The sequence below is a fragment of the Mustelus asterias genome, unplaced genomic scaffold, assembly GCF_964213995.1.
Source record: "Mustelus asterias unplaced genomic scaffold, sMusAst1.hap1.1 HAP1_SCAFFOLD_2104, whole genome shotgun sequence".
NCBI classification, from domain to species: Eukaryota; Metazoa; Chordata; class Chondrichthyes; order Carcharhiniformes; family Triakidae; genus Mustelus; species Mustelus asterias.
This window is the reverse complement of record NW_027592049.1, coordinates 16,990-41,780: the sequence shown is the minus strand read 5'-3', so window position 1 is coordinate 41,780 and position 24,791 is coordinate 16,990. Positions and strand designations below refer to the sequence as shown.

General features: G+C 56.9%; 1 protein-coding gene across 1 annotated transcript; it reads right to left on the bottom strand.

Annotated features, from left to right (window-relative positions):
• mettl25b (methyltransferase like 25B) lies at positions 1 to 24,670 on the bottom strand. The gene is made up of 8 exons (XM_078207167.1): positions 24,202 to 24,670; positions 15,641 to 15,756; positions 14,775 to 14,994; positions 8,443 to 8,585; positions 7,619 to 7,820; positions 5,319 to 5,899; positions 1,800 to 1,984; positions 1 to 723 (listed from the first exon to the last, which is right to left on the bottom strand). The coding sequence occupies exons 1-8, from the start codon at positions 24,310 to 24,312 to the stop codon at positions 584 to 586; spliced, it is 1,698 nt and encodes a 565-aa protein (XP_078063293.1). The 5' UTR covers positions 24,313 to 24,670; the 3' UTR covers positions 1 to 583.
• Between the last annotated feature and the right edge of the window lie 121 nt (positions 24,671 to 24,791).

Below are 24,791 nucleotides of genomic sequence, written 5' to 3'. Positions count from 1 at the left end.
TCTCGATCCGCAGTCTGTCACAGTGAGGGTTTACAGTTCAGGAACAGAGAGAGAGCAGGTTCTCGATCCGCAGTCTGTCACGGCGATGGTTTACAGTTCAGGAATGGAGAGAGAGAGCGGGTTCTCGATCCGCAGTCTGTCACGGCGAGGGTTTACAGTTCAGGAACGGAGAGAGAGAGAGCGGGTTCGCGATCCGCAGTCTGTCACGGCGAGGGTTTACAGTTCAGGAACGGAGAGAGAGAGAGCGGGTTCTCGATCCGCAGTCTGTCACGGCGAGGGTTTACAGTTCAGGAACAGGGAGAAAGAGAGAGCGGGTTCTCGATCTGCAGTCTGTCACGGCGAGGGTTTACAGTTCAGGAACGGAGAGAGAGAGAGAGCGGGTTCTCGATCCGCAGTCTGTCACGGCGAGGGTTTACAGTTCAGGAACGGAGAAAGAGAGAGAGCGGGTTCTCGATCCGCAGTCTGTCACGGCGAGGGTTTACAGTGCGGTTGCAGTCTGAGAGTTTGGGAGTGTCCTCATTGTTCGCTGACAGAGTTCGGAGTGTGTCCCTTGTGTGGGAGACGGGTGCTATCCCGCCCCCCGCTATCGTCCCTCCAGTGTAGATCCACCCTCTCCTGGGCCGGGCAGCTCCCCCGTTCGATCCCTGGCCTTCGCAGCCACCAGCACAAAGTTCCTGGGGGAGAAGGTGGGGTCGAACAGGGGGATGAGCTCACAGGGAAAGTCTGCAGAGAGAGTTCAAAAGGAACAGAATTAACAGGTTCAGCACGGAGCTGCCGGAACTAGACTGTCTAGGTGGGAGAACGCGACAGGGCGAGTGGCTCCTGCAGAGGGCTAGCACAGACACAGTGGGCTGAATGGCCTTCTGTGCTCTGAGCGTTGCAACACTCCTGAATTTCCGACTGGATTTATTGGTGACTGTCGATATCGACGGCTGCCCAGCCCGTCTCACTCTCCCCCCCCCCCTCACTCTCCCCCGTCGCTCTCACTCTCCCCCCCTCGCTCTCACTCTTCCCCCCTCGCTCTCACTCCCCCCCACCCTCGCTCTCACTCCCCCCCCACCCTCTCACTCTCCCCCCCCTCGCTCTCACTCTCCCCCCCCTCGCTCTCACTCTCCCCCCCCTCGCTCTCACTCTCCCCCCCCTCGCTCTCACTCTCCCCCCCCTCGCTCTCACTCTCCCCCCCCTCGCTCTCACTCTCCCCCCCCTCGCTCTCTCTTCCCCCCCCTCGCTCTCCCCCCCCTCGCTCTCACTCTCCCCCCCCCTCGCTCTCTCTCCCCCCCTCGCGCTCTCTCTCCCCCCCTCGCTCTCACTCTCCCCCCCTCGCTCTCACTCTCCCCCCCTCGCTCTCACTCTCCCCCCCCTCGCTCTCACTCTCCCCGCCCTCGCTCTCACTCTCCCCCCCCTCGCTCTCACTCTCCCCCCCTCGCTCTCACTCTCCCCCCCCCTCGCTCTCACTCTCCCCCCCCCTCGCTCTCACTCTCCCCCCCCTCGCTCTCACTCTCCCCGCCCTCGCTCTCACTCTCCCCCCCCTCGCTCTCACTCTCCCCCCCTCGCTCTCACTCTCCCCCCCCCTCGCTCTCACTCTCCCCGCCCTCGCTCTCACTCTCCCCCCCCTCGCTCTCACTCTCCCCCCCTCGCTCTCACTCTCCCCCCCCCTCGCTCTCACTCTCCCCCCCCCTCGCTCTCACCCCTCGCTCTCACTCTCCCCCCCCCTCGCTCTCCCCCCCTCGCTCTCACTCTCCCCCCCCTCGCTCTCACTCTCCCCCCCCTCGCTCTCTCTCCCCCCCCCCGCTCCTTACTCTGCTCCTTGAGGAAGATGACTCTGTCGAGGAGGATGAGTGATTCGATGGCCGGTGCCAGCACCAGGCTGAGACAGAAGTAGGCCACCACCCGCTGTTCCTGGGCCAGCATCGAGTGCACCTGGCCGGTGTCCCACCGGGCCCCGGCGTCCATCCCCAGCTTCTGCAGGCCGGCCCGGGCGTAGCTGAGGAAAGAGAGACCGGGAGAGGGTGGGTGTTAGTGTCTCCGCCCTCGGACCCTCAATCTGCCCCCCTCCGCCTCTCGCTGGGAAAGTGGGTGGCAGAGGGTGGGAGTCCCAGCCTGGCCTGTCCTTGACAGGTATGCTTACCCCACCCCCCGCTCCCTGCCACCCAGAGAGGTTTCCTGCGCCCCCCCCCTCTCTCCCAGGAGAGATTTCCTGACCCCCCCGTGTCTCGCCTTCCCCTCCAGTGAGGTCTGGAAGCTCTCAGACACTGCTATCAAAGAACAAAGAACAGTACAGCACAGGAAACAGGCCCTTCGGCCCTCCAAGCCTGTGCCGCTCCTTGGTCCAACTAGACCAATCGTTTGTATCCCTCCATTCCCAGGCTGCTCATGTGACTATCCAGGTAAGGCTTAAACGATGTCAGCGTGCCTGCCTCCACCACCCTACTTGGCAGCGCATTCCAGGCCCCCACCACCCTCTGTGTAAAAAAACATCCCTCTAATATCTGAGTTATACTTCGCCCCTCTCAGCTTGAGCCCGTGACCCCCCGTGATCGTCACCTCCGACCTGGGAAAAAGCTTCCCACTGTTCACCCTATCTATACCCTTCATAATCTTGTATACCTCTATTAGATCTCCCCTCATTCTCCGTCTTTCCAAGGAGAACAACCCCAGTCTACCCAATCTCTCCTCATAGCTAAGACCCTCCATACCAGGCAACATCCTGGTAAACCTTCTCTGCACTCTCTCCAATGCCTCCACGTCCTTCTGGTAGTGCGGCGACCAGAACTGGACGCAGTACTCCAAATGCGGCCTAACCAGCGTTCTATACAGCTGCATCATCAGACTCCAGCTTTTATACTCTATACCCCGTCCTATAAAGGCAAGCATACCATATGCCTTCTTCACCACCTTCTCCACCTGTGTTGCCACCTTCAAGGATTTGTGGACTTGCACACCTAGGTCCCTCTGTGTTTCTATACTCCTGATGACTCTGCCATTTATTGTATAACTCCTCCCTACATTATTTCTTCCAAAATGCATCACTTCGCATTTATCCGGATTAAATTCCATCTGCCACCTCTCCGCCCAATTTTCCAGCCTATCTATATCCTGCTGTATTGCCCGACAATGCTCTTCGCTATCCGCAATTCCAGCCATCTTTGTGTCATCCGCAAACTTGCGGATTACACCAGTTACACCTTCTTCCAAATCATTTATATATATCACAAATAGCAGAGGTCCCAGTACAGAGCCCTGCGGAACACCACTGGTCACAGACCTCCAGCCGGAAAAAGACCCTTCGACCACTACCCTCTGTCTCCTATGGCCAAGCCAGTTCTCCACCCATCGAGCCACTTCTCCTTGTATCCCATGAGCCTTAACCTTCTTAACCAACCTGCCATGTGGGACTTTGTCAAATGCCTTACTGAAATCCATATAGACGACATCCACGGCCCTTCCTTCATCAACCGTTTTTGTCACTTCCTCAAAAAACTCCACCAAATTTGTAAGGCACGACCTCCCTCTTACAAAATCACTAATGAGATTGTTCCGTTCTAAATGCACATACATCCTGTCTCTAAGAATCCTCTCCAACAACTTCCCTACCACGGACGCAAGCTCACCGGCCTATAATTTCCTGGGTTATCCCTGCTACCCTTCTTAAACAACGGGACCACATTCGCTATCCTCCAATCCTCAGGGACCTCACCCGTGTCCAAAGAAGCGACAAAGATTTCCGTCAGAGGCCCAGCAATTTCACCTCTCGTCTCCCTGAGCAGTCGAGGATAGATGCCATCAGGCCCTGGGGCTTTGTCAGTTTTAATGTTCCCTAAAAAACCTAACACTTCCTCTCTCGTAATGGAGATTTTCTCTAACGGGTCAACACCTCCCTCCGAGACACTCCCGGTTAACACGCCCCTCTCCTTCGTGAATACCGATGCAAAGTATTCATTTAGGATCTCCCCTATTCCCTTGGGTTCTAAGCATAATTCCCCTCCTTTGTCCCTGAGAGGTCCGATTTTCTCCCTGACAACTCTTTTGTTCCTAACGTATGAATAGAATGCCTTAGGATTCTCCTTAATCCTGCCTGCCAAGAACATCTCGTGCCCTCTTTTTGCCCTTCTAACTCCCCGTTTGAGATCTTTCCTACTCTCTCTGTATTCCTCCAGAGCTCCATCTGTTTTCAGTTGCCTGGACTTAACGTACGCCTCCCTTTTCATTTTAATCAGATCCTCAATTTCCCTGGTTATCCACGGCTCTCGAATCCTACCTTTCCTATCTTTCCTGTGTAGGTTCAGCACAGACAGTGCAGCTCCCCCAGACTGAACACTCTGGGATTCCCTCCTGAATCCTCTCCCCCTCTCTCCTATCCCGACCCCCCCTCCCCATCTTTCTTTCACCCCCTTCCCTCTCTCTTCCCATTTCTCTCTCTCTCTCCCCCCCCTCTCTCTCCACCGCCATAGGGGATTTTCACAGTAACTTCATTGCAGTGTGAATGTAAGGCTTACTTGTGACTAATAAATAAACTTTAAACCTCCCCTCCCTCCCTCTCTCTCTCTCCCCCCTCACTCTGCGATTCCTTCCCAAAACCTCTCTCCGCCTCTCCTCTCTCTCCCCCCCACCTTCCCCCTTACTGTCTCTCTCCGCCTCTCCTCCCTCCCGGTCACTCTTTCCCCCTCTCTCCCCCTTCCCGTCTCTCTCTCTCCACCTCCATAGGGGATTTTCACAGTAACTTCATTGCAGTGTTAATGTAAGGCTTACTTAAGACTAATAAATAAACTTTCAACTTTAACCTCCCCTCCCTCCCCCCCTCTCTCTCCCCCTCTGTTCTCTCATGTCCCCTTCCTCCCCCTTCCCCTCTCTCTCCCATCTCCCCCCGCTCGTCTCTCCCTCCCTCTCCCCCGCTCTTTCCTCCCTCCCCCTCCCCACCTCTCTCTCCCTCCCTCTCCCTCCCCTTTCCTGTCTCTCCCTTCCCCTCTCTCTCCCATCTCCCCTCGCTCCTGTCTCTCCCTCCCTCTCCCCCTCCCTCTGTCCCCTTTCCTGTCTCTCCCTCCCTCTCCCCCTCTCTCTCCTCCCTCCCCCTCCCCACCTCTCTCTCCCCTCCCTCCCTCCCCTATCCTGTCTCTCCCTCCCCCTCCCCCGTCTCTCCCTCCCCCGTCTCTCCCTCCCCCTCCCTCTCTCCCCTCCCCTCTCCCCTTTCCTGTCTCTCCCTCCCTCTCCCCCTCTCTCTCCTCCCCCCCCCTCTCCTGTCTCTCCCTCCCCCTCTTGTCTCTCTCTCTCTCTGCGAGTGAACGGGATGAGTTCCTTGCTGTTAAGAGCAGGTTTCTTACTCTTGGAAGGGGAGGAGGTGGGTGTTCTTGGCGGTTTGGACTCCAGGCCTCCTGAGGGAGGGGTTGAGCTGACGGATGATGGTCTCCAGCGCTGCCCTGTAGCAGTGTACCCGCAGTCCAGTGTTCTCCTGCTTCAGCCGCCCAGCATAGTCCTCGATGGCGTGGCAGGCCAGCTCCCGGAGCTTGTAGGGCAGCCTGTGTCCCGGGAGCCCCCGCACCCAGGCGCTCATGGGGTACCCGCACTCCGAGTCCCCTTGCTGAACCGGGGCCGCGGGCTCCTCCGGGGTGCTGGCCTTCATGTAGCAGCAGGAGACGGCGGTCAGTCCCACCACGCTGGGGCTGCGGGCGAAGTGACGCAGTGCCGCGGGGCCCAGGTCCCCGCAGGCGTGGAGCCCCGTCAGCACCAGGGGGCCCCCCGGCCTCCAGCGGCACCCCTCTCCCCGCCGCTCGGGGCTGTCCTCCGGCTCCAGCAGCTGAAGGAAGTCTTCCCAGGGTGCCCTGGGGTCCACCCGTCCCAGCCGGTGACGGGGGAGGGGGACGCGGGCAGGCCCGGCGCTCAGGCTCCCTCTGTCGCTGCCGCTCTGCGCACAAAACACAGGGTCAGGGTTACCCACCCACAGCCACCCCCAGACACACTGCTCCCTCCCCACCCCCCCCCACTCTCCCCCCTCCCCCACTCTCCCCCTCCCCCCCCACCCACCCCCCAATCTCCCCCTCCCCCCCCACCCACCCCCCAATCTCCCCCTCCCCTCCCCACCCCCCCCACCCCCCAATCTCCCCCTCCCCTCCCCACCCCCCACACTCTCCCCCTCCCCACCCCCCCACACTCTCCCCCTCCCCACACTCTCCCCCTCCCCACCCCCCCACACTCTCCCCCTCCCCACCCCCCCACTCTCCTCCCCACCCCCCCACCCCCCCACACTCTCCCCCTCCCCACCCCCCACCCCCCCACACTCTCCCCCTCCCCACCCCCCCACACTCTCCCCCTCCCCACCCCCCACACTCTCCCCCTCCCCACCCCCCCACACTCTCCCCCTCCCCACCCCCCCACACTCTCCCCCTCCCCACCCCCCCACACTCTCCCCCTCCCCACCCCCCCACACTCTCCCCCTCCCCCCCCCCCCACACTCTCCCCCTCCCCACCCCCCCACACTCTCCCCTCCCCACCCCCCCACACTCTCCCCCTCCCCACCCCCCCACACTCTCTCCCCCCCTCCCCTCCCCACACTCTCTCCCCCCCTCCCCCCCCCACACTCTCTCCCCCCTCCCCCCCCCACACTCTCTCTCCCCCCCCCACACTCTCTCCCCCTCCCCCCCCCACACTCTCTCTCCCCCCACACTCTCTCCCCCTCCCCCCCCACACTCTCTCCCCCCCCCACACTCTCTCCCCTCCCCCCCCCACACTCTCTCCCCCTCCCCCCCCACACTCTCTCCCCCTCCCCCCCCCACACTCTCTCCCCCCCCACACTCTCTCCCCCTCCCCCCCCACACTCTCTCCCCCCCCACACTCTCTCCCCCTCCCCCCCCCACACTCTCTCCCCCTCCCCCCCCACACTCTGGAGCCCCCTCCCCCCCCACACTCTCTCCCCCTCCCCCCCCACACTCTCTCCCCCTCCCCCCCCACACTCTCTCCCCCTCCCCCCCCACACTCTCTCCCCCTCCCCCCCCACACTCTCTCCCCCCCCACACTCTCTCCCCCTCCCCCCCCCACACTCTCTCTCCCCCCACACTCTCTCCCCCTCCCCCCCCACACTCTCTCCCCCCCACACTCTCTCCCCCTCCCCCCCCCACACTCTCTCCCCCTCCCCCCCCACACTCTCTCCCCCTCCCCCCCCACACTCTCTCCCCCTCCCCCCCCCACACTCTTCCCCCCCCACACTCTCTCCCCCTCCCCCCCCCACACTCTCTCCCCCTCCCCCCCCACACTCTCTCCCCCTCCCCCCCCACACTCTCTCCCCCTCCCCCCCCACACTCTCTCCCCCTCCCCCCCACACTCTCTCCCCCTCCCCCCCCACACTCTCTCCCCCTCCCCCCCCACACTCTCTCCCCCTCCCCCCCCACACTCTCTCCCCCTCCCCCCCCACACTCTCTCCCCCTCCCCCCCCACACTCTCTCCCCCTCCCCCCCCACACTCTCTCCCCCTCCCCCCCACACTCTCTCCCCCTCCCTCCCCACACTCTCTCCCCCTCCCCCCCCACACTCTCTCCCCCTCCCCCCCACACTCTCTCCCCCTCCCCCCAATCCCAGAGCCCCCCCCTCTCCCCGCACACGGTGCTCGCACCAATTCCGGGCGTTCTCACCTTCGATCTCCTTGCTGCCTCTTTGTGTAGGCTCAGTAGCAGCTCCCTGTCGTAGCGCTTGGCCCTGGTAACCAGCGCCTCTCCCGCCTCCACCCCAGTGAGGCACAGCCCGTGTCCGAAGGCGAGGTAGCGAGACAGGTGACCCTGGGGGGAAGAGAGAGAGTGATGGGTCGGACAGGGGGATTCGATATTCATTCTCGGCCTGAGATAGTTTATTTATTCGTGTCACAAGTCGGTTTACATTAACACTGCAATGAAGTTTCTGTGAGAATCCCCTAGTCGCCACACTCCTGTTCGGGTAACACTGAGGGAGAATTTAGCACGGCCAATCCACCCTAACCTGCACGATTTTCGGACTGTGGGAGGAAACCGGAGCACCCGGAGGAAACCCACGCAGACACGGGGAGAACGTGCAGACTCTGCACAGACAGTGACCCAAGCCGGGAATCGAACCCGGTTCCCTCACGCAGTGAGGCAGCAGCGCTAACCCACCGTGCCGAGCTCACACACTGGCTATTCGACCAGGGAGGGTGTCGCCAATGGCTGGAGCCACTGCAGAGGGACGGTGAATGGAGTGGCAGGCCGGCGTCTCCGTGGAGAACTCCGAGAAGGGTTGACAAGGGTAGGTGTTGAGGAAGCACTTCCTGCTCCCACCCACCCACCCCCGTCAGGAACTCAGGGGCACAGTCTCAGGATACAGGGGCGGCCATTTCAGACTGAGGTGAGAAGAAACTGCCTCACACGGAGGGTTGTGAATTCTCTGCACACACCCGCACCCTGATGCAAAGCTACAGACCCCCATGGGCTCCCACCCGCAGACAAACCATGGGCTCCCACCCCCACAGAAACCCACACTCTTCACAAACAACTCCAGAAAAACATCTTGTAAAATGTCCACAACACGCAGAGGGCAAAAGACTTTTGGATCCTCCCCCAGGTTTCTGGAGGTCAGAACGTGGGAAAGCAGCTGGGAATGTGTTGGAATAGTCGACTCTGGAGGTGAGAGAGCCAGGCGAGGTCTTCAGCAGTCGATGAGTTGAGACAGGGGCGGGGGGTGGGGGGGGCGAGGTTACAGAGTTGCAAAGAGGCAGCTTCTGTGATGAGGCAGAGAGGGGAGGCTGGGGTTAAATGTGACACTGAGACCGACCCCACAGTGCGGACGGGTCAGTTTGTGTCTCAGTGTACCTGGCCGGATCCCAGAGTGCGGACGGGTCAGTTTGTGTGTTACTGTACCTGGCCAGATCCCAGAGTGCGGACGGGTCAGTTTGTGTGTTACTGTACCTGGCCAGATCCCAGAGTGTGGACGGGTCAGTTTGTGTGTTACTGTACCTGGCCAGATCCCAGAGTGCGGACGGGTCAGTTTGTGTCTTAGTGTACCTGGCCGGATCCCAGTGTGCGGACGGGTCAGTTTGTGTGTTACTGTACCTGGCCGGATCCCAGTGTGCGGACGGGTCAGTTTGTGTGTTACTGTACCTGGCCGGATCCCAGTGTGCGGACGGGTCAGTTTGTGTGTTACTGTACCTGGCCGGATCCCAGTGTGCGGACGGGTCAGTTTGTGTGTTACTGTACCTGGCCGGATCCCAGTGTGCGGACGGGTCAGTTTGTGTGTTACTGTACCTGGCCGGATCCCAGAGTGCGGACGGGTCAGTTTGAGTGTTACTGTACCTGGCCGGATCCCAGAGTGCGGACGGGTCAGTTTGTGTCTCAGTGTACCTGGCCGGATCCCAGAGTGCGGACGGGTCAGTTTGTGTGTTACTGTACCTGGCCAGATCCCAGAGTGCGGACGGGTCAGTTTGTGTGTTACTGTACCTGGCCGGATCCCAGAGTGCGGACGGGTCAGTTTGTGTCTCAGTGTACCTGGCCGGATCCCAGAGTGCGGACGGGTCAGTTTGAGTGTTACTGTACCTGGCCGGATCCCAGAGTGCGGACGGGTCAGTTTGTGTGTTACTGTACCTGGCCGGATCCCAGAGTGCGGACGGGTCAGTTTGAGTGTTACTGTACCTGGCCGGATCCCAGAGTGCGGACGGGTCAGTTTGTGTGTTACTGTACCTGGCCGGATCCCAGAGTGCGGACGGGTCAGTTTGTGTCTCAGTGTACCTGGCCGGATCCCAGAGTGCGGACGGGTCAGTTTGTGTGTTACTGTACCTGGCCGGATCCCAGAGTGCGGACGGGTCAGTTTGTGTGTTACTGTACCTGGCCAGATCCCAGAGTGCGGACGGGTCAGTTTGTGTGTTACTGTACCTGGCTGGATCCCACAGTGCGGACGGGTCAGTTTGTGTCTCAGTGTACCTGGCCGGATCCCAGAGTGCGGACGGGTCAGTTTGTGTGTTACTGTACCTGGCCGGATCCCAGAGTGCGGACGGGTCAGTTTGTGTGTTACTGTACCTGGCCGGATCCCAGAGTGCGGACGGGTCAGTTTGTGTGTTACTGTACCTGGCCGGATCCCAGAGTGCGGACGGGTCAGTTTGTGTGTTACTGTACCTGGCCGGATCCCAGAGTGCGGACGGGTCAGTTTGTGTCTCAGTGTACCTGGCCAGATCCCAGAGTGCGGACGGGTCAGTTTGTGTCTCAGTGTACCTGGCCGGATCCCAGAGTGCGGACGGGTCAGTTTGTGTCTCAGTGTACCTGGCCGGATCCCAGAGTGCGGACGGGTCAGTTTGTGTGTTACTGTACCGGGCCGGATCCCAGAGTGCGGACGGGTCAGTTTGTGTGTTACTGTACCTGGCCGGATCCCAGAGTGCGGACGGGTCAGTTTGAGTGTTACTGTACCTGGCCGGATCCCAGAGTGCGGACGGGTCAGTTTGAGTGTTACTGTACCTGGCCGGATCCCAGAGTGCGGACGGGTCAGTTTGTGTGTTACTGTACCTGGCCGGATCCCAGAGTGCGGACGGGTCAGTTTGTGTGTTACTGTACCTGGCCGGATCCCAGAGTGCGGACGGGTCAGTTTGTGTGTTACTGTACCTGGCCGGATCCCAGTGTGCGGACGGGTCAGTTTGTGTGTTACTGTACCTGGCCGGATCCCAGAGTGCGGACGGGTCAGTTTGTGTGTTACTGTACCTGGCCGGATCCCAGAGTGCGGACGGGTCAGTTTGAGTGTTACTGTACCTGGCCGGATCCCAGAGTGCGGACGGGTCAGTTTGTGTGTTACTGTACCTGGCCGGATCCCAGAGTGCGGACGGGTCAGTTTGTGTCTCAGTGTACCTGGCCGGATCCCAGAGTGCGGACGGGTCAGTTTGTGTGTTACTGTACCTGGCCACTCGCTGATTCACAGCCCCGCTTCCATTCGCCAGTTACCCTCAGAGTGTCGGTCAGTCCCACAACAATACAAACCCTGCACCGCACTGTGTCCACCAGGCCAGGTTTTCATTTTCTCCAGTCTCTGTCTCTCTCCACGTTAACTGAAGACCCTCACCCCCTGCTCCCCGTTCTGGGGAGATGTCCCAACGCACCCCCTCCAAGGCCTTGACATCCCTCCAAAAGTTCAGGCCTAGAACTGGACAAAATACTCCATCGTGGACACACCTGTGTTGTGCCATTCGATGGCTGATCTGATACAATCCTCAACTCCACTTTCCCGCCTCCTCCCCTCGATCCCTTTCCTGATCAAAAATCTGCCTCGAACATACTTAATGACCCAGCCTCTCCAGCCCTCTGCGGGAAAGAATTCCATCTCCCTGGCCCTGCACTCAACCCTGGAACACCTGGATAACAAGGACATTTATGTCAGACTCCTATTTATTGACCACAGCTCAGCCTTCAACACCATTATTCCCACAAAACTCATCTCCAAACTCCGTGGCCTGGGCCTCGGCTCCTCCCTCTGCGACTGGATCCTGAACTTCCTAACCCACAGACCACAATCAGTAAGGATCGGCAACACCTCCTCCATGATCATCCTCAACACCGGTGCCCCACAAGGCTGTGTTCTCAGCCTCTTACTATAGAACATAGAACATAGAACATTACAGCGCAGAACAGGCCCTTCGGCCCACGATGTTGCACCGACCAGTTAAAAAAAAAAACTGTGACCCTCCAACCTAAACCAATTTCTTTTCGTCCATGAACCTATCTACGGATCTCTTAAACGCCCCCAAACTAGGCGCATTTACTACTGATGCTGGCAGGGCATTCCAATCCCTCACCACCCTCTGGGTAAAGAACCTACCCCTGACATCGGTTCTATAACTACCCCCCCTCAATTTAAAGCCATGCCCCCTCGTGCTGGATTTCTCCATCAGAGGAAAAAGGCTATCACTATCCACCCTATCTAAACCTCTAATCATCTTATATGTTTCAATAAGATCCCCTCTTAGCCGCCGCCTTTCCAGCGAAAACAATCCCAAATCCCTCAGCCTCTCCTCATAGGATCTCCCCTCCATACCAGGCAACATCCTGGTAAACCTCCTCTGCACCCTCTCCAAAGCCTCCACATCCTTCCTGTAATGTGGGGACCAGAACTGCACACAGTACTCCAAGTGCGGCCGCACCAGAGTTGTGTACAGTTGCAACATAACGCTACGACTCCTAAATTCAATCCCCCTACCAATAAACGCCAAGACACCATATGCCTTCTTAACAACCTTATCTACTTGATTCCCAACTTTCAGGGATCTATGCACACATACACCTAGATCCCTCTGCTCCTCCACACTATTCAAAGTCCTCCCGTTAGCCCTATACTCAACACATCTGTTATTCCTACCAAAGTGAATTACCTCACACTTCTCCGCATTAAACTCCATCCGCCACCTCTCGGCCCAACTTTGCAACCTGTCTAAGTCTTCCTGCAAACTACAACACCCTTCCTCACTGTCTACCACACCACCGACTTTGGTGTCATCAGCAAATTTGCTAATCCACCCAACTATACCCTCATCCAGATCATTAATAAATATTACAAACAGCAGTGGCCCCAAAACAGATCCCTGAGGTACACCACTTGTAACCGCACTCCATGATGAATATTTACTATCAACCACCACCCTCTGTTTCCTATCCGCTAGCCAATTCCTGATCCAATTTCCTAGATCACCCCCAATCCCATACATCTGCATTTTCTGCAGAAGCCTACCATGGTGAACCTTATCAAACGCCTTACTAAAATCCATATATACCACGTCCACTGCCTTGCCCCCATCCACCTCCTTGGTCACTTTCTCAAAAAACTCAATAAGGTTAGTAAGGCACGACCTACCTGCCACAAAACCATGCTGACTATCACCTATCAATTCATTACTCTCCAAATAACTATAAATCCTATCCCTTATAATTTTTTCCAACATCTTGCCGACAACAGAAGTGAGACTCACCGGTCTATAATTCCCGGGGAAGTCTCTGTTCCCCTTCTTAAACAATGGGACAACATTCGCTAACCTCCAATCTTCTGGTACTATACCAGAGGCCAACGACTCCTTATACACCTCTGACTGTGCGACCAAATTCTCCTCCAACTCGATTTTCAGGTTTGCCCAGGACACCACCGTAGTGGGTCGGATCTCCAACAATGACGAGACAGAGTACAGGAATGAGATAGAGAATCTGGTGAACTGGTGCGGCAACGATAATCTCTCCCTCAATGTCAACAAAACGAAGGAGATTGTCATCGACTTCAGGAAGTGTAAAGGAGAACATGCCCCTGTCTACATCAACGGGGACGAAGTAGAAAGGGTCGAGAGCTTCAAGTGTCCAGGTCACCAACAACCTGTCCTGGTCCCCCCCACGCCGACACTATAGTTAAGGAAGCCCCACCAACACCTCTACTTTTTCAGAAGACTAAGGAAATTTGGCATGTCAGCTACGACTCTCACCAACTTTTACAGATGCCCCATAGAAAGCATTCTTTCTGGTTGTATCACAGCTTGGTATGGGGCTCCTGCTCTGCCCAAGACCACAAGGAACTACAAAGGGTCGTGAATGTAGCCCAATCCATCACGCAAACCAGCCTCCCATCCATTGACTCTGTCTACACTTCCCGCTGCCTCGGGAAAAGCAGCCAGCAAAATCAAGGACCCCACGTACCCCGGACATTCTCTCTTCCACCTTCTTCCGTCGGGAAAAAGATACAAAAGTCTGAGGTCACGCACCGACCGACTCAAGAACAGCTTCTTCCCTGCTGCTGTCAGACTTTTGAATGGACCTACCTCACATTAAGTTGATCTTTCTCTGCACCCTAGCTATGACTGTAACACTGCATTCTGCACTCTCGCCTTTCCTTCTCTATGAACGGTATGCTTTGTCTGTACAGCGCGCAAAAAACAATACTTTTCACTGTGTCCCAGTACATGTGACAATAATAAATCAAATCAAATAGATCGTGGCTGATCTGATGTGATAATCCTCAACTCCACTTTCCTGCCTTAAAGTTGAAAGTTAAAGTTTATTTATTAGTGTCACAAGTTGGCTTACATTAACACTGCAATGAAGTTACTGTGAAAATCCCCCGAGTCGCCACACTCCAGCGCCTGTTCGGGTTACACCGAGGGAGAATTTAGCACGGCCATTCTACCTAACCCGCACGTCTTTTGGAGTGTGGGAGGAAACCGGAGCACCCGGAGGAAACCCACACAGACACGGGGAGAACATGCAGACTCCGCACAGACAGTGACCCAAGCCGGGAATCGAACCCGGGTCCCTGACGCAGTGAGGCCGCAGTGCTTAACCCACTGTGCCACCGTGCTGCCCCTCGATTCCTTTACTGATTAAAAATCTGTCTCCAACATACTTATCGACCCAGCCTCTACGGGAAAGAATTCCACCACATCTGCCGATCACCTGGCACCACTGGCGATTGATTCTTGTCCCTCCCGTTAACCCCCACAGCACCTCCCACGCTCTCCGCCGCTTTATAAGCCATCCCCCCTCGGCCCCCTTACCGCCCCGCGCCACCCCCCTCGGCCCCCTTACTGCGCGCCCCGCCCCCGCGCCCCCCCCGTGCCGCCGCCCCCCGGCCCCCTTACCGCACGCCGCCCCCCGGCCCCCTTACCGCGCCCCCCCCCCCAGCCCCTTTACCGCGTCCCCCCCCCCCCGCGGCCCCCTTACCGCGCCCCCCCCCGCTCCCCCCCCCCCCCCCCCAGCCCCCTTACCGCGCCCCCCCCCCCCCCCCCGGCCCCCTTACCGCGCCCCCCCCCCCCCCGCACCCTCCCCCCCGCCCCCTTACCGCGCCCAGCCTCCGGATCTCGTGCTGCTTTTTGGGTTTGACGTGCCTCCTGATGTGGTGACTCAGCCTCGAGCTCTGGCTGCGGTTGGCCCGGAATTCCTGCGGCCCGTCGCCCTCTCCCGGAGGAGGGGGCGAGCCGCCCCGGGGCTGCCGGGGGAAGGACAGCGCCTGGGCGGAGGCCCGGTATGCCAGCAGCGAGAGCGGCCACACCGAATCGCGCCTGAGGAAGAGACGAGAGAGGAAATAGTCAGTGGATTCCCGTCTCCGTACCTTCCCAAACCCACTGGCCAAGATCGAGCCCCTGTACCCTCACCCAATTCACTCAAACCAGAGGGTGCTGGAACAAACTCGGCACAGTTTCTAGCTTATTCCCTCCATTACGGTGGATACTACAGAGTCTATTTAAACAGCAAACAGTCTACAGAGTCTATTTAAACAGGGAACAGTCTACAGAGTCTATTTAAACAGCAGTCTACAGAGTCTATTTAAACAGCAAACAGTCCACAGAGTCTATTTAAACAGCAAACAGTCCACAGAGTCTATTTAAACAGCAAACAGTCGACAGAGTCTATTTAAACAGCAAACAGTCCACAGAGTCTATTTAAACAGCAAACAGTCCACAGAGTCTATTTAAACAGCAAACAGTCGACAGAGTCTATTTAAACAGCAAACAGTCGACAGAGTCTATTTAAACAGCAAACAGTCCACAGAGTCTATTTAAACAGCAAACAGTCTACAGAGTCTATTTAAACAGCGCACTGCAGCAAACAGATTTTGATTACATTCCCTCGAAATGCTGTGTTAAAGGTGCTACATAAATGGAAGTTGTTGTTGTCTTTAGCTCCTTGTCTGAGGTGACGCCTTACCCAACACAAGGTCCCCGTTCCAGCAGTAGTGTTGACATCTGTGGGGCGGTCAGGTTGGACAGTGTCGCCTGCCAGGATGGTGGCACCTTCTCCCACAAGTTTTCACTGAAAAATTCCTGGGAAAACAGAATGGGAGGAAGAGAGACAGGATGAAAAGGAGGAACACCGTTGCCATGGCAAAATGCCTCGACCAATCAAGGGAGGTCTTGTCAACAATTTTCTCGTGCAGTGCAAGTTGTTGCTCCCTTTGAAATTTGGTATTCTTGCGTCTGTCCTGATGAGTGCAAGACCAAAAGCTTCGACAGGTAGTCTCTTTTTCCAGCAATATAAAAATGTTTGTAATTGTGACAGCAACAGATGCGTGGAGTGGAGATGGAAATGAAACAGAATGTTATTTAGACCATAAGGCATAGGAGCAGAATGAGGCCACTCAGCCCATCGAGTCTGCTCCGCCATTCAATCATGGCTGATATTTTTCTCATCCCCATTCTCCCGCCTTTTCCCCATAACCCCTGATCCCCTTATTAATCAAGAACCTATCTATCTCTGTCTTTAAGACACTCAATGACCTGGCCTCCACAGCCTTCTGCGGCAAAGAGTTCCACAGATTCACCACTCTCTGGCTGAAGAAATTCCTCCTCATCTCTGTTTTAAAGGATCGTCCCTTTAGCCTGAGGTTGTGCCTCTGGTTCTAGTTTTTCCTACTTGTGGAAACATCCTCTCCACGTCCACTCTATCCAGGCCTCGCAGTATCCTGTAAGTTTCAATAAGATCCCCCCCTCATCCTTCTAAACTCCCAACGAGTACAGACCCAGAGTCCTCAACTGTTCCTCATACGACAAGCTCTTCATTCCAGGGATCACTCTTGTGAACCTCCTCTGGACCCTTTCCAAGGCCCGGCACATCCTTCCTTAGATACGGGGCCCAAAACTGCTCACAATACTGCAAATGGGGTCTGACCAGAGCCTTATACAAAGAACAGTACAGCACAGGAAACAGGCCCTTCGGCCCTCCAAGCCTGTGCCCCTCCTTGGTCCAACTAGACCAATCGTTTGTATCCCTCCATTCCCATAAGGAATGTGGAATAAAGGCAGTATAATGGCATTTCCCATAATGGCAGTTAGATCTTAACTCTGCCAGCTTCAGATACGTCTTAAGAGAACTCACCATTTAACCAGCGAATCGGACAGCGCTTACAGACAGCGGACAACTACAGAAGAACCTCCTAATCTTTTCCAAGCCACCAGACCTGGTTGTATCGAGTTTTTTTGAGAGTGACTAAGATTCTGTTATTACTGTTTTGGTACTGAATGGCCCTTGTCTTTATTTGAACAGCATTTCAGTTGAACCATCCTTTCATTAAAATTGTTACTGGTTTAGTTAAAGTTCCCGGTTGGTTGAATAAAATAAGTTGTTAATTATTCACTTAAAGCCATCTTTAGGAAGGAGCACTGTGTACAGTTCTGGTCACCCTATCGTAGAAGGGATATTGTTGAGCGAGAGAGAGTGCAGGGAAGATTTGCTAGGATGCTACTGGGACTTGATGGTTTGAGTTATAAGGAGAGGCTGAATAGACTGGGACGTTTTTCTCTGGAGCGTAGGAGGCTGAGGGGTGATCTTATAGAGGTCTATAAAATAATGAGGGGCACAGATCAGCTAGATAGACAACATCTTTTCCCAAAGGTAGGGGAGTCTAAAACTAGAAGGCATAGGTTTAAAGTGTGAGGGGAGAGATACAAAAGGGTCCAGAGGAGCAATTTTTTCACAGAGGGAGGTGAGTGTCTGGAACAAGCTGCCAGAGGTGGTAGTAGAGGTGGGTACAATTTTGTCTTTTAAAAAGTGTTTAGACAGTTACATGGGTAAGGTGGGTATAGAGGGATATGGGCCAAAGGCGGGCAATTGGGACTAGCTTAGTAGTTTAAAAAAAAGGGCTGGCATAGACAAGTTGGGCCGAAGGGCCTGTTTACATGCTGTAAACCTTCATTCCCAGACTGCTCATGTGACTGTCCAGGTAAGTCTTAAACGATGTCAGCGTGCCTGCCTCCACCACCCTACTTAGCAGCGCATTCCAGGCCCCCACCACCCTCTGTAAAATACGTCCCTCTGATATCGGAGTTATATTTCGCCCCTCTCACCTTGAGCCCATGACCCCTCGTGATCGTCACTTCTGATCTGGGAAAAAGCTTCCCACTGTTCACCCTATCTATCCCCTTCATAATCTTGTACACCTCTATTAGATCTCCCCTCATTCTCCGTCTTTCCAGGGAGAACAACCCAAGTTTACCCAATCTCTCCTCATGGCTAAGACCCTCCATACCAGGCAACATCCTGGTAAACCTTCTCTGCACTCTAACGCCTCCACGTCCTTCTGGTAGTGCGGCGACCAGAACTGGACGCAGTACTCCAAATGTGGCCTAACCAGCGTTCTATACAGCTGCATCATCAGACTCCAGCTTTCATACTCTATACCCCGTCCTATAAAGGCAAGCATACAATATGCCTTCTTCACCACCTTCTCCACCTGTGTTGCCACCTTCAGGATTTGTGGACTTGCACACCTAGGTCCCTCTGTGTTTCTATACTCCTGGTGACTCTGCCATTTATTGTATAACTCCTCCCTACATTATTTCTTCCAAAATGCATCACTTTGCATTTATCCGGATTAAACTCCATCTGCCACCTCTCCGCCCAATTTTCCAGCCTATCTATATCCTGCTGTATTGCCCGACAATGCTCTTCGCTATCCGCAAGTCCAGCCATCTTCGTGTCATCCGCAAACTTGCTGATAACACCAGTTACACCTTCTTCCAAATCATTTATATATATCACAAATAGCAGAGGTCCCAGTACAGAGCCCTGCGGAACAGCACTGGTCACAGACCTCCAGCCGGAAAAAGACCCGCCTCAGAAGTACATCCCTGTTCTTGTCGTCTAATTTACATGAAATATTCTTGCTGCATCACCGATAAACACTCTAACCACCTCCTCTTGGTATTCAATGGTGTAACCATCTCTGAATCCCCCCCACTATCAACATCCTGGGGGTTACCATTGACCAGAAGCTCAACTGGACTCACTACATAAACACAGTGGCTCCCAGAGCAGGTCAGAGGCTGGGAATCCTGCGGAGAGTAACTCACCTCCTGACTCCCCAAAGCCTGTCCACCATCTACAAGGACACAAGTCAGGAGTGTGATGGAACACTCTCCACTTGCCCTCTTTTTAGGTCAAACCAAACCAAATAAACAAACTCAGATTAAATCAGGACAAAGTAAAAGGGGCAGCTCCCCAAAAAGGAGGGGGAACAGCCCGAACAGAAATCAAAGTACAAAGGAAATTTAAAAACATCAAATTAAAATGTGATTATTGGGGTCAATAATGCACCCCAACCCCTGCGGTGCCCAGCGGGCGCGGAAAGCGTCAACCTCGCCCGTGGACACCGCATGCTCCCTCTCCAGGGACACCTGGCCGCGAACGTAGCCGCGGTAGAGGGGAAGACAGTCAGGATGGATGGCCCCCTCGATCGCCCGCAGCCTGGACCGGTAAATGGCGCGTTTCGCCAGGCCCAGGAGCAGGTTCACGAGGAGGTCGCCATCCCGACCCTCCCCTCTCCGCACCGGGTGTCCGTAGATCAGGAGCGTGGGACTGAAGTGCAGACAAAACATCAACAAAAGGTTCTTCAGGAAAACATAAAGGGAGTGCAGCCTAAGACACACAACATAGACATGGTCCACGGACTCCACAAGGCCGCAGAAAGGGCAGTCTTCGGAGCCCGTGAACCAGTGAACCCTACGGTTGTGCGGAACTGCTGCATGCATCACCCTCCACCCCAGGTCCCCAACGTAATTGGGGGAGATCCCTCCGTAGAGGGACCTCCAGCGGGGACCTCCGCCGCCCGGCGGCAACAAGGCCCGCCAAGGTGTATCCGGGCGACAGGCGAGGAGGCGGTAGTGGAGGGTGTGCAGCAGCAGCCCGTACAGGAAACGCCTCCGCGCGGTAGAAAAAGGCACGGAGGGCATTTCCGCGAGGCGGCTCAGGCTGTGGGGCACCTCACCCAGGGGAGGGGGCTGAGGCTTTGGGCCAATGTGGAATTCCGCCCGAACAGGGGAACGCTCGGGCGGGATCCCACCGCACGCCTGCGCCGTCTCAAGTTTGCGTGCAGTTTCGGGGCCGAGCACGACCGTCCTAAGGTCTAGGATGGCTTTGGCCGCGCGCCGGACGGTCGTCCCCGCGCGCTCAGCCAGCACGCGGGGACTCATCCAGCCCGCCCCTCCGCCATTCAGCACGTCCCCGATTCTGGTCACCCCGGCGTCCACAGCCCTCCTCTCCGCCAGCCACCTGAAGTTATATGGCTGGAGGAGCGGATTCCTGAGCAGCGGCTCTCGCACGAGGGCCGCTACTCCTGACGGGGGAGAGCTGCGTCGCGAGGCGACCTTGTTCCAGACAGTGAGGAGGTCCTGGTAAAAGACGGGCAACTCCTGCAGGGTGGTCGGAACACGCCCCAGTTCGATATGCAGGAGCTGCACGTCATAATTGAGGCCGTGCCAGTGCCGGAAGAAATACGTCGCCATGGCACACCACTGTGGAGGGGGCTCAACGTAAAGGTACCTCTGCAGGGCCTGGAGGCGGAAGGTCGCTATCTGAGTGCGGAGGCACACCAGACCTTGTCCGCCCTCCTCAAGCGGGAGATACAGGACCGCAGCAGGGACCCAGTGCAGTCGATTGCCCCAGAAGAACCGCACGAGGGTACTCTGGATATCGGTGACAAAGCCAGGGGGAGGGGTCAAAGGGACCAGCCGGTACCAAAGCATGGAGGCGACCAGCTGGTTTATGATGCTGGACAGGACAGCACTCAGAGCAGTCCTGTCCAGCGACTCAGGCGGGCGGAGACTTTGGCCTCCAGCTCCCGCCAGTTCGCCGGCCAGGATTCCTCGGCTGGGCAGAGATGGGCCCCCAAGTAGAGGAGGTTGGTCCTGCTCCAGGTGAAAGGCCTGAGCTCCTCCGGAAGGGGGTCCGTCTCCCAAGGACCGACAAGGAGTCCGGAGCACTTGGCCCAGTTGATCCTGGCGGAGGACGCGGCAGAGTACACCGCCTGGCATTCTCGCATCCTCCGCAGGTCAGCCGGGTCCGTGAACATGAGGAGCACGTCGTCGGCGTAAGCTGACAGGACCACCCCTACGTCCGGTCCGCGCAGGACCAAACCTGACAACCTCCTCCGCAAGAGGCGCAGGAACGGCTCCACGCATACGGAATACAGTTGGCCGGACAAGGGGCAGCCCTGCCGTACTCCTCTCCCAAAGCGAAGGGGCGCCGTCAGGGACCCGTTAACCTTAATCAGACACTCTGCGGCAGAGTACAGTAATCGGATCCAGGCGATAAAATGCGTCCCGAACCCGAATGCCCGCAGAGTCCCGAGTAAATACTCGTGCTCCACCCTGTCGAACGCCTTCTCCTGATCTAATGACAAGAAGGCGCCCGACAGACCAGCCCTCTGGGTGTGATGTATTAGGTCCCGGACCAGGTGGAGATTGTCATGTATACAACAGCCCGGGACCGTGTAGGACTGGTCAGGGTGGATCAAGTGGTCCAGCACGGATCCAAGGCGTGAAGCCGTAGCCTCCACTTGCCTGGATGAGTGCGGCTCCCAACAACACTCGAGAAGCTCGACCCCATCCAGGATAAAGCAGCCCCGCTCGATCGACACGCTGACCACAAACACTCACTCCCTCCACCACCCACGCAGCCGTGTGTTCCATCTACAAGATGCACCGCAGCGACTCACCAAGGCTCCTTCAACAGCACCTTCCAAACCCACCACCTCTACCATCTAGAAGGACAAGGGGAGGGGCAGCAGACACATGGGGAACACCCACCGCCTGCAAGCTCCCCCTCCGAGCCACTCACTATCCCGACTGGGAAATATATCGGCCGTTCCCTCGCAGTCGCTGGGGTCAAGATCCTGGAACTCCCTCCCTAACGGCATTGTGGGTCAACCCACAGCACGTGGACTGCAGCGATTCAAGGAGGCAGCTCACCACCACCTTCTCAAGGGGCAACGAGGGTCGGGCAATACATGCTGGCCCAGCCAGTGACTCCCATGTCCCAGGAATGAATAAGAAACAAAACGCCCCAATGAGTGTGTCACACACAAACAGGAGGTGACCATTCAGCATCTCGAGCCTGTTCCACCATTCCTGTGGGAAGGCAGTGGCGCATGGTATGGTCTAATAACCCAGAGACCCAGGATAATGCTCTGGGGACCCAGGTTCGAATCCCAGCAGGGCTGACGGTGAAATCTGAATTTGATAAATAGCTGGACTGTTGTCAAAACACATCTGGTTCACTAGGGTCTGCTGTTCATACCCGGTCTAGCCTACATTTGACTCCAGACCCCCGACACACCAAGCGATGTGGTCAACTCGTAACTGCCCCTCTCTGAAATGGCCTGAGCGAGACACTCGGGGGCAATTAGGGATGGGTAATACATGCTGGACTGGCCCAGAGACGACCCCCGCATCCCCTCAAAAGAATAAAGCAACATAAAGCCATTTCAGTAAAAGACTGCAGGGAGGTGTTACGAAAATGTGATCAGGGATCTGTCATTAGTAGAGGCTGGAGAAGTTCGAATCGAAACGGGAAAGGTTATGAGGTGGGCGAACAGAGGTTCACAAGACTGTGGGAGTCCAAAGATGTGCAGGTTAGGTGGATTGGCCATGCTAAATTGTCCCTTAGTGTCCAAAGATGTGCGGGTTAGGTGGATTGGCCATGCTAAATTGCCCCTTAGTGTCCAAAGATGTGCGGGTTAGGTGGATTGGCCATGCTAAATTGCCCCTTAGTGTCCAAAGATGTGCAGGTTAGATGGATTGGCCATGCTAAATTGCCCCTTAGTGTCCAAAGATGTGCGGGCTAGGTGGATTGGCCATGTCAAATTATCCCTTAGTGTCCAAAGATGTGCAGGTTAGATGGATTGGCCATGCTAAATTGCCCCTTAGTGTCCAAAGGTGTGCGGGTTAGGTGGATTGGCCATGCTAAATTGCCCCTTAGTGTCCAAAGATGTGCAGGTTAGATGGATTGGCCATGCTAAATTGCCCCTTAGTGTCCAAAGATGTGCGGGCTAGGTGGATTGGCCATGTCAAATTATCCCTTAGTGTCCAAAGATGTGCGGGTTAGGGGGATTGGCCATGCTAAATTGCCCCCTTAGTGTCCAAACACGTACAGATTAGGGGGACTGGCCATGCTAAATTGTCCCTTCGTGTCCAAAGATGTGCAGGTTAGGTGGATTAGTATGGAGTTACAGGGATTGGGTCTGGGTGGGATGCTCTGTCGGAGAATCGGTGCAGACTCGATGGGTGGAATAGCCTCCTATACGAATAGGGGATTCTATGATTATGACAGGGCAGACAACGAGGTCGAGAACGAGAAGACTTACAGTTCATCGCAAGGGAATTTGAATAGAAGGGAGGTTATGCTTCCTCTGGCGCTCGCCCTCCGACAGCGCAGCGCTTCCTCTGGGGCTCACCCTCCGACAGCGCAGCGCTTCCTCTGGCGCTCACCCTCCGACAGCGCGGCGCTTCCCCTGGCACTCACCCTCCGACAGCGCAGCGCTTCCTCTGGCCTCGCCCTCCGACAGCGCGGCGCTTCCTCTGGCACTCACCCTCCGACAGTGCGGCGCTACCTCTGGCCTCGCCCTCCGACAGCGCGGCGCTTCCTCTGGCACTCACCCTCCGACAGCGCAGCGCTTCCTCTGGCACGCACCCTCCGACAGCGCGGCGCTTCCTCTGGCCTCGCCCTCCGACAGCGCGGCGCTTCCTCTGGCACTCACCCTCTGACAGCGCGGCGCTTCCTCTGGCGTTCACCCTCTGACAGCGCAGCGCTTCCTCTGGCGTTCACCCTCTGACAGCGCAGCGCTTCCTCTGGCGTTCACCCTCTGACAGCGCGGCGCTTCCTCTGGCGCTCACCCTCCGACAGCGCAGCGCTTCCTCTGGCACTTGCCCTCCGACAGTGCGGCGCTTCCTCTGGCCTCGCCCTCTGACAGCATGGCGCTTCCTCTGGCACTCGCCCTCCGACAGTGCGGCGCTTCCTCTGGCAGTCACGCTCTGGCAGTGCGGCGCTTCCTGTGGCACTCACGCTCTGGCAGTGCGGCGCTTCATGTGGCACTCACGCTCTGGCAGTGCGGCGCTTCCTCTGGCGCTCGCCCTCCGACAGTGCGGCGCTTCCTCTGGCAGTCATGCTCTGGCAGTGCGGCGCTTCCTGTGGCACTCACGCTCTGGCAGTGCGGCGCTTCCTCTGGCGCTCGCCCTCCGACAGTGCGGCGCTTCCTCTTGCCCTCACCCTGCGACAGAGGAAATTAGCAAGACCACACCTGGAGTATTGTGAACGATATTAGTCTCCTTATTGAAGGAAAGTTGTAAACGGGAGGCTGCTTTGCCTGATGGGACTGGGCTTTGTTCACAACCCTTTGGAGTTTCTTGTGAATGAATTAAAATAAAGAATCCGCGGTATTTTTCTCTGAATATAAAAGGAATAATTTTCAACAATCAGCACCTCGGGGGCCAACTTACGATAACGTAGGTGTCCAGGATGTGAGAGTAGGTGGACAGCAGGCGTACGATGTCCGCGGCTCGCTGTTTCTGCTGCTCCAAGAGCTGCCGATGGGGTTCGGACAATGGCATCGCTAATTCCAGCGGGTGCCAGAGGAAGCGGCGCACTGTGGTAGGGGGAGTGCCAGAAGAGGCGGCGCGCTGTCGGAGGGGGAGTGCCAGAAGAGGCGGCGCGCTGTCGGAGGGGGAGCGCCAGAAGAGGCGGCGCGCTGTCGGAGGGGGAGTGCCAGAGGAAGCGGTGTGATGCCAAAGGGGGAGTGCCAGAGGAAGCGGTGCGCTATCAGAGAGTGAGTGCCAGAGGAAGCGGCGCGCTATCAGAGAGTGAGTGCCAGAGGAGGCGCCGCTCTGTGGGAGGGTTAGTGCTGAGGGAGCGCCGCACTGTGGGAGGGTCAGTGCTGAGGGAGCGCCGCACTGTGGGAGGGTCGGTGCTGAGGGAGCGCCGCACTGTGGGAGGGTCAGTGCTGAGGGAGCGCTGCACTGTGGGAGGGTCAGTGCTGAGGGAGCGCCGCACTGTGGGAGGGTCAGTGCTGAGGGAGCGCCGCACTGTGGGA

What these genes read in the sequence shown, in the direction of transcription:
- mettl25b (XM_078207167.1), bottom strand. Translation starts at nt 24,312, where the DNA reads ATGCCATTGTCCGAACCCCATCGGCAGCTCTTGGAGCAGCAGAAACAG. An exon ending in TCCTGGACACCTACGTTATC is followed by an intron (nt 15,757 to 24,201) that starts GTAAGTTGGCCC and finishes CTGTTTTCCCAG; the next exon opens with GAATTTTTCAGTGAAAACTT. An exon ending in AGATCCGGAGGCTGGGCGCG is followed by an intron (nt 8,586 to 14,774) that starts GTAAGGGGGCGG and finishes ACACATTCCCAG; the next exon opens with CTGCTTTCCCACGTTCTGAC.